A 9,590-nucleotide genomic window follows, 5' to 3' on the forward strand; every position below is an offset into this window, starting at 1 on the left:
CCCTCTCTACCTCCTTCCCCCCACCTCTCTATTCTCTCTTTCTCCCTCTACCCTCTCTACCTCCTTCCCTCCACCTCTCTATTCTCTTTCTCCCTCCTACCCTCTCTACCTCCTTCCCCCACCTTTATTTTCTTTCTCCCTCTACCCTCTCTACCTCCTTCCCCCACCTCTCTATTCTCTCTTTCTCCCTCCTACCCTCTCTACCTCCTTACCTCTCTATTCTCTTTCCCCCTCCTACCCTCTGACCTCCTTCCCTCCACCTCTCTATTCTTCTTTCTCCCTCCAACCCTCTCTACCTCCTTCCCTCCACCTCTCTATTCTCTCTTTCCCCCTCCTACCCTCTCTACCTCCTTCCCCCCACCTCTCTATTCTCTTTCTCCCTCCTACCCTCTCTACCTCCCTCCCTCCAGCTCTCTATTCTCCCTCCCTCCCTCCCTCCCTCCAGCTCTCTATTCTCCCTCCCTCTCCCACCTCTCTATTCTCCCTTTCTCCCTCCTACCCTCTCTATCTCCCTCCCTCCACCTCTCTATTCTCCCCTTCTCCCTCCCTCCCTCCAGCTCTCTATTCCCCCCCACCTCTCCATTCTCCCTTTCTCCCTCCTACCCTCTCTACCTGCCTCCCTCCACCTCTCTATTCTCCCTTTCCCCTCCTACCCTCCCTACCTCCTTCCCTCCACCTCTCTAGTCTCCCTTTCTCCCTCAACCCTCTCTACCTCCCTCCCTCAACCTCTCTATTCTCCCTTTCTCCCTCCTACCCTCTCTACCTCCCTCCCTCCACCTCTCTATTCTCCTTTTCTCCCTCCTACCCTCCCTACCTCCCTCCCTCCACCTCTCTATTCTCCCTCCTACCCTCCCTCCCTCCACCTCTCTATTCTCCCTCCCTCCTACCCTCCCTACCTCCACCTCTCTATTCTCCCTTTCTCCCTCCTACCCTCTCTACCTCCCTCCCTCCACCTCTCTATTCTCCTTTTCTCCCTTCTACCCTCCCTCCCTCCCTCCCTCCACCTCTCTATTCTCCCTCCTACCCTCCCTCCCTCCACCTCTCTATTCTCCCTTTCTCCCTCCTACCCTCCCTCCCTACCTCCACCTCTCTATTCTCCCTCCTACCTACCCTCCCTCCCTCCACCTCTATTCTCCCTCCTACCCTCCCTACCTCCACCTCTCTATTCTCCCTTTCTCCCTCCTACCCTCCCTACCTCCCTCCACCTCTCTATTCTCCCTCCACCTCTCTATTCTCCCTCCTACCCTCCCTCCCTCCACCTCTCTATTCTCCCTTTCTCCTACCCTCCCTACCTCCACCTCTCTATTCTCCCTCCTACCGTCCCTACACCTCTCTATTCTCCCTCCCTCCCTCCCTCCCTCCCTCCCTCCACCTCTCTATTCTCCCTCCTAGCCTCCCTACCTCCACCTCTCTATTCTCCCTTTCTCCCTCCTACCCTCCCTCCCTCCCTCCACCTCTCTATTCTCCCTCCTACCCTCCCTCCCTCCACCTCTCCATTCTCCCTCCTACCCTCCCTCCCTCCACCTCCTATTCTCCCTCCTACCCTCCCTCCCTCCACCTCTCTATTCTCCCTTTCTCCCTCCCGACTGACCCCCTCTTTCCCTCCTCACACCCATTCTCCCTCCTTACCCTCTCCCTCCCGCCTCACCCCCTCCTTCCTTCCTTCCTTCCCTCTCTCTCTCCCTCCCCCTACCCTCCCTCCCTCCTCACCTCTCTGGCCGTGTCGATCTTGATCTCAGTCAGTTCGCTGGTCTCCAGTTGTTCTGAGACCTCTGTGGCCGTCACTTTAGATGTCTGCAGGGTGTTCACCAGCTGAACATCATCCAGGAGAGAACCCGTTGCCTCGTTCAACAGCCTGCAATACATACACTTATTATTTTAAAAACCCTTTTTCAAGCACAGTGATGGTTACCAGCACTTTTCTGAAGAAGGCTTTAATTGGGAAGATCATTCTACTGTATATGGTTGTTTCTTTTTTATTTAAATTCTGAATAAAATAACGGAAATAATAAAATGATTAGAACATGACTAAAATGTCATGTGGAAATTGTAGCTAGGACATTAACAGACAGTTGGGTCAGTCTAATAAAGTAGTGTAGTATTACGATTTACTATTAGTGTAGTATGTATAGTAGTGTAGTATGTAATAGTGTAGTGTGTATAGTAGTGTATTATGTATAGTAGAGTAGTATGTATAGTAGTGTAGTATGTATAGTAGTGTAGTATGTATAGTAGTGTAGTGTGTATAGTAGTGTATTATGTGTAGTATGTATAGTAGTGTAGTATGTAGTAGTGTAGTGTGTATATTAATGTAGTATGTAGTAGTGTAGTATGTATAGTAGTGTATTATGTAGTAGTGTAGTGTGTATAGCAGTATGTATAGTAGTGTAGTATGTCGTAGTGTAGTATGTATAGTAGTGTAGTGGGTAGTATGTATAGTAGTGTAGTGTGTATTGGGTAGTATGTATAGTAGTGTAGTGTGTAGTGGGTAGTATGTAGCAGTGTATAGTAGTGTAGTATGTATAGTAGTATAGTATGTAGTAGTGAGTGTGTATAGTAATGTAGTATGTAGTAGTGTAGTATGTATAGTAGTGTATTATGTAGTAATGTAGTGTGTATAGCAGTATGGATAGTAGTGTAGTATGTCGTAGTGTAGTATGTATAGTTGTGTAGTGGGTAGTATGTATAGTAGTGTAGTGTGTAGTATGTATAGTAGTGTAGTATGTAGTATGTAGTAGTGTCGTGCGTATAGTAGTGTATTATGTAGTAGTGTAGTATGTAGCAGTGTAGTATGTATAGTAGTGTAGTGTGTAGTATGTATAGTAGTGTAGTGTGCATAGTAGTATGCATAGTAATGTAGTATGTAGTAGTGTAGTGTGTATAGTAGTGTAGTATGTATAGTAGTGTAGTGCGTATAGTAGTGTGTATAGTAATGTAGTATGTAGTAGTGTATTATGTAGTAGTGTAGTGTGTATAGTAGTGTAGTATGTATAGTAGTGTAGTGTGTATAGTAGTGTAGTGTGCATAGCAGTATGTATAGTAATGTAGTATGTAGTAGTGTAGTATGTAGTAGTGTAGTGTGTATAGTAGTGTAGTATGTATAGTAGTGTATTGCGTATAGTAGTATGTATAGTAATGTAGTATGTAGCAGTGTAGTATGTATAGTAGTGTAGTGTGTAGTATGTATAGTAGTGTATTATGTAGTAGTGTGTATAGTAGTATGTATAGTAGTGTATTATGTAGTAGTGTAGTGTGTATAGTAGTGTTGTATGTATAGTAGTGTAGTGGGTAGTATGTATAGTAGTGTAGTATGTCGTAGTGTAATATGTATAGTTGTGTAGTGGGTAGTATGTGTAGTATGTAGTAGTGTAGTATGTATAGTAGTGTATTATGTAGTAGTGTAGTATGTAGCAGTGTAGTATGTATAGCAGTGTAGTGTGTAGTATGTATAGTAGTGTAGTGTGTAGTATGTATAGTAGTGTAGTGCGTATAGTAGTGTGTATAGTAATGTAGTATGTAGTAGTGTATTATGTAGTAGTGTGGTGTGTATAGTAGTGTTGTATGTATAGTAGTGTAGTGTGTAGTATGTATAGTAGTGTAGTGTGTAGTATGTATAGTAGTGTAGTGCGTATAGTAGTGTGTATAGTAGTGTATTATGTAGTAGTGTAGTGTGTATAGTAGTGTTGTATGTATAGTAGTGTAGTGGGTAGTATGTATAGTAATGTAGTATATAGTAGTGTATTATGTAGTAGTGTAGTATGTATAGTAGTGTAGTGTGTAGTATGTATAGTAGTGTAGTGTGTAGTATGTATAGTAGTGTAGTGTGTATAGTAGTGTAGTGCGTATAGTAGTATGTATAGTAGTGTATTATGTAGTAGTATATGTAGTAGTGTAGTATGTATAGTAGTGTAGTGTATAGTAGTGTAGTGCGTATAGTAGTATGTATAGTAATGTAGTATGTAGCAGTGTAGTATGTATAGTAGTGTAGTGTGTAGTATGTATAGTAGTGTAGTGTGTAGTATGTATAGTAGTGTATTATGTAGTAGTGTAGTGTGTATAGTAGTATGTATAGTAGTGTATTATGTAGTAGTGTAGTGTGTATAGTAGTGTTGTATGTATAGTAGTGTAGTGGGTAGTATGTATAGTAGTGTAGTATGTCATAGTGTAATATGTATAGTTGTGTAGTGGGTAGTATGTGTAGTATGTAGCAGTGTAGTATGTATAGCAGTGTAGTGTGTAGTATGTATAGTAGTGTAGTGTGTAGTATGTATAGTAGTGTAGTGTGTATAGTAGTGTGTATAGTAATGTAGTATGTAGTAGTGTATTATGTAGTAGTGTAGTGTGTATAGTCGTGTTGTATGTATAGTAGTGTAGTGTGTAGTATGTATAGTAGTGTAGTGTGTAGTATGTATAGTAGTGTAGTGCGTATAGTAGTGTGTATAGTAGTGTAGTGTGTATAGTAGTGTTGTATGTATAGTAGTGTAGTGGGTAGTATGTATAGTAGTGTAGTATGTAGTAGTGTAGTATGTAGTAGTGTAGTATGTATAGTAGTGTAGTATGGGGTGGCAGTTGGCCTAGCGGTTAAGAGCGTTGGGCCGAAAGGTCGCTGGTACCAATCCACGAGCCGACTAGGTGAAAAATCTGTCGATGTGCCCTTGAGCAAGGCACTCAACCCTAATTGCTCCTGTAAGTTGCTCTGGATAGGAGCGTCTGCTAAATGACTCAAATGTAAATGTACCTGAGGATCTCGTCCTCCAGCTCCTGTAGTTTCCTCTTGCCAGAGGCGATGTTGATGACTAGAGAGTCTTTCTGCTCCTCTAACTCTGGACGCTCCTTCCTCACCACGATCCCTAGGAGCTGAGCCTCCAGGCCCTGGCATATATACACAAGGTTCAAAATATACACACACACGCGATGTGGACATGTCGAAACACACTCATCTGCATACACAGATTACGCATACAAATGCAAAGATTACACACACACAAACACATGTGCCGACCTGCTCCTTGACAGCAAAATTGACGATGGTGGTCTTGGTGGAGATCTCGGGGGTGTAGTGAGGGTTGGACAGCTTGGTGGTGATGTAGAATCTGAACTCTGGGCTGTACTCCACCTCTTTATCACCTAACTTCATCAGGAGCCTTCCACCGACGTGTGTGAGAGACTTGTTGAGGATGGGGGCCAGCGAGGGATCCAGTTCCTCCTGGACGTTCTGCAGCAGAACTGGAGAACCAAACTGGACCGCATTCTCCAAGATACGCAGGAAGTCTGGCATCTGAAGGTCTATCACTTTCAGGCCCTAAGCGAGAGAAAGAGACCAAGACAAATAAACAAACAAAACAAAAGCAAATGCTAGTGATGGAAAGAAAGCATGAAAGCAAAATGAGAGATGAGAAGGAGAGCGAAGACAGTCCAGTGAATGAGAGATGAGAAGGAGAGCGAAGACAGTCCAGTGAATGAGAGATGAGAAGGAGAGCGAAGACAGTCCAGTGAATGAGAGATGAGAAGGAGAGCGAAGACAGTCCAGTGAATGAGAGATGAGAAGGAGAGCGAAGACAGTCCAATGAATGAGAGATGAGAAGGAGAGCGAAGACAGTCCAGTGAATGAGAGATGAGAAGGAGAGCGAAGACAGTCCAGTGAATGAGAGATGAGAAGGAGAGCGAAGACAGTCCAGTGAATGAGAGATGAGAAGGAGAGCGAAGACAGTCCAGTGAATGAGAGATGAGAAGGAGAGCGAAGACAGTCCAGTGAATGAGAGATGAGAAGGAGAGCGAAGACAGTCCAGTGAATGAGAGAAGAAAAAGCAAACGGTGAAAAACGACCGCACAGAAAAGCCTGGTCAGACAGAGGAGTAGACATTGTTTCACGCCTGCAGCGCTGAGCGATCAGTGCTTTTTGAGGCTGGTTCGGTTTCACTTTCGGTTCGATTATTTTTTTTAAAATCACTATTTCTACGTATCCCCTCTTGATCCTGCATTCTTCTTTCCCTTATGAAGCGTAAAAGAAACACAGACTGGACAAGCAATCACACAATGGATTATGGAGGTTGTAGTTAATGAATCACATTTCAGACGCTAAACTATGTAGAACATTGGCCTGTTGGAAACTACAACTTCCTACTACATCACACAGTTCGGGCATGTTCTGATTTATCTCTAGAGAAACTGCAGCTGCACCGTACGCATTGAGCTCACAGAGTTTTCAAAAACAAAATTCAACTAATCGAACCCACTCGATCAATTAGTTGTTTAAAAACCAAACAAATCTGTGACATTTTGATTAATGGCTCAGCACTACACGTCTGTTACCGTTGCTAAAGCCATTGCCCAATTGTCCCCAAATGTCAGCGTTTTGGATGTATTATAGGAGTGCATTGGAGCAGAGTGGTGCTGATGAGACTAGGCTAAATGCAGCTGGAGAGAGGAGTGAAAGGTCAGAGGGAGAGAAAGAACAAAGGAGAGGAGGGAGGGAGGGTGGGTGGGTCCTGGACATACACAACTGTTCAAAAGTTTGGAGTCACTAAGAAATGTCCTTGTTTTGGAAAGAAAAGCATATTTTTTGTCCGTTAAAATAACATCAAATTGATCAGAAATACAGTGTAGACATTGTTATTGTTGTAAATGACTATTGTAGCTGGAAACAGCTGCTTTTTTATGGAATATATACATAGGCGTACAGGGGCCCATTATCAGTGTTCCACTGGAACGTTGTGTTTATCATTTTAAAAGGCTAATGTATCAACTCGTCAATCTATTCTTGTTCTGAGAAATGAAGGCTATTCCATGCGAGAAATTGCCAAGAAACTGAAGATCTCGTACAAAGCTGTGTACTACTCCCTTCACAGAACAGCGCAAACTGGCTCTAACCAGAATAGAAAGAGGAGTGGGAGGCCCCAGTGCACAACTGAGCAAGAAGACAAGTGTCTCGTTTGAGAAACAGACCCCTCACAAGTCCTCAACTGGCAGCGTCATTAAATAGTACCTGCAAAACACCAGACTCTACGTTAGAAGCGAAGAGGCTGCTCCGGGATGCTGGCCTTCAACGCGAAATAATAGTTTATATGCGGAGCATCTACAGACGACGAGTTAGTTCTACATATGTCTATGTAACAGTGTAGCTTCCGTCCCTCTCCTCGCCCCAACCTGGCTCAAACCAGGGACCCTCTGCACACATCAACAACAGTCACCCACGAAGCATCTTTACCCATCGGGCCACAAAAGCCGCGGCCCTTGCAGAGCAAGGGGAACAACTACTTTAAGGTCTCAGCGCGAGTGACGTCACCGATTGAAACGCCATTAGCGCGCACCCTGCTAACTAGCTAGACATTTCACATCGGTTACATCTAGACACCCTAAAGTTTGTGTGTTAGTCAAGGAGTGCTTCGTTTGGGGAAGTCACTCAAGAAAGGGAGGGGAGGGGGTATGGTGTCTGAGTTTTATGTTCACATTTATTAATACAGGTGGCACGACAAGCTCCAGCACGGCAGGACGTTTTTCTTTTGGGCTTTGTATGACAGCAACAATTTGATCTAAAATAAGAAATGCCACATAGTGACCGAGCACAGAGTAGACCTAGTGGAATAAAGATAGTCAGCTGGAACTGTAATGACTTAGCTCGTTTCACGACATGACCTAAGGTTTTTTCTCATCTTAAATCACTTCTTCAGAGAACCTCATATTAAACGTTCCGCTCAGGCCAAGCGACGAGTCGGCTGAATCGGTCAGATATACCAGTCTAACTTTGATGCAAAAGCGAGAAGGGTAGCAAAGGAAAAACAAGTGTTATTGTTGGACGTGACTTTAATTGTACGTTAGATCCTCTTGTAGATAAACAACTATCAAGGTCACTTCAACAATCAAATGCCAGTGCTTGTCTAAATACACTGTTGACAAACCTTAACATTTTTCATATTTGGAGACTGACGCACCCAACATATAGGGATTATTCTTTATTTTCATCAGTTCAAAAATCCTATTCAAGAATTGACCATTTTTTGTTAGACTCCAAACTAATTTCAGCAGCTGCGTCGGTTACCTATCACCCTATTCTAATTACGGACCACTCTCCTCTGTCCATGGTGCTGAAACTCTACACTATGTCGACAGGTCGGCGACCGTGGCGCTTAGACGCATACCTGTTGAAAGATGAGGCTTTTTGTCAGTATTTGAAGGAGCAGATTGACTTTTTCCTCGGAGCTAACGACACGGGGGATGTTGACGACTCCGCCCTTTGGGAATCTCCAAAGGCTGTGATTACAGGGTACAGTATTTATTATACATCAGAAAGGAAGAAACGCGCCAATACTAGGCTGAGAGAAATTGAAAGAGAGTTAGGGGAACAGGAGAACGTTTTTAGGACGAATTTCTCGAATACAGCCCTTGAGAAGTTCACAAAGTTGAAATATGAATATAATACCATCCTTTCGAAACGGGTGGGCTCTTTACTTGCTAGAACGTAACAAAGTTATTTTGAACTGGGTGACAAACCACATAAATTATTAGCAAGACAGCTAAGGCATGTAGAGGCATCTAGAGCTATTCACAAATAAAAGACAAGAAGGGTAAAACAGTAACAGATCCGCAGGATATTAATAAATGCGTTGCGCAGTTTTACCCAGAGCTATACCAATCAAAATGCGATGCTACTGATCCACAAACTATGGAACGCTTTCTCGCTGAATGTGAACTTCCTAAACTAGACAGGGGGGAAGCTGCTGCACTCGATGCAGGGATAACTTTAGAGGAAATTAACACAGCGATAGCACAATTTCCAAACAGCAAGGCCCCTGGGCCCGATGGATATGTAATAGAATTCGATAAGAAGTACTGTGCCAGTCTTGCTCCACTTATGTTGGGAATATTTAAACAATCCAAAGAAAATGGCAAACTCCCGCAAACACTGTGAGGCTACAATAGCACTGATCTTGGAAAAAAATATAAGAGATTCCATGGAGATGTCGTCTTATCGCCCCGTGTCGTCACTCCTCATAGAAAATAAGGTGTTGACAAAGATATTTGCAAACCGATTGAAAAAATATATTTCTGACATCATACACACAGGTTTTATCCCGGGCCAACATATATACTACAATTTAAGACGTAATGTATCATGATCATAAAGTTGAAAATAAAGTCTGGAGCATTTTGGGTTTGGAAAGGAATTTGTTAATTGGATAAGAATTATTTATGCACACCCAATGGCGTCCGTGGTAACCAATCAGGAAATGTCGCAGTCATTCCACCTGTTCAAGGGCTGCCGACAGGGGTGCCCTATTTCGCCTGCTCTCTTCGCTGTAGCCATGGAACCCCTTGCTACTCGCATTCGGGGGCATGTTCCGATATAGCTTCTGTTAAAATAAAAGATAGGCAGCACAAAATGTCCCTATATGCAGACGATGTTGTTTTGTTTTTGTCCAAGCCTAAAACTTCTATTCCCCCCTTACTTAACTTGATAAATACATTCGGCTCCTTCTCTGGCTACAAGATAAACTGGCAAAAAAGCGAATTGATGCTGATATCACGGCCTGTGGATATGCAATTTCTGCAATCTACCCCGTTTAGAACAGTGATGGACAAGTTCACAAGCC

At 43.4% G+C, this 9,590-nt stretch overlaps 1 protein-coding gene across 2 annotated transcripts in view; it reads right to left on the reverse strand.

Annotated features, from left to right (window-relative positions):
* Positions 1 to 9,590, reverse strand: part of dnah2 (dynein, axonemal, heavy chain 2) — a 253,765-nt gene that overhangs the window by 24,668 nt on the left and 219,507 nt on the right. For both annotated transcript variants that reach the window (XM_046327988.1, XM_046327989.1), the window contains exons 70-72: positions 5,003 to 5,302; positions 4,739 to 4,872; positions 1,711 to 1,855 (exon numbers count right to left, since the gene is read on the reverse strand). In XM_046327988.1, the coding sequence (XP_046183944.1) occupies positions 1,711 to 1,855; positions 4,739 to 4,872; positions 5,003 to 5,302 (579 nt within the window). The remainder of the gene's footprint in view (positions 1 to 1,710; positions 1,856 to 4,738; positions 4,873 to 5,002; positions 5,303 to 9,590) is intronic.

The sequence above is a fragment of the Oncorhynchus gorbuscha genome, linkage group LG25, assembly GCF_021184085.1.
Source record: "Oncorhynchus gorbuscha isolate QuinsamMale2020 ecotype Even-year linkage group LG25, OgorEven_v1.0, whole genome shotgun sequence".
Classification (NCBI taxonomy): Eukaryota; Metazoa; Chordata; class Actinopteri; order Salmoniformes; family Salmonidae; genus Oncorhynchus; species Oncorhynchus gorbuscha.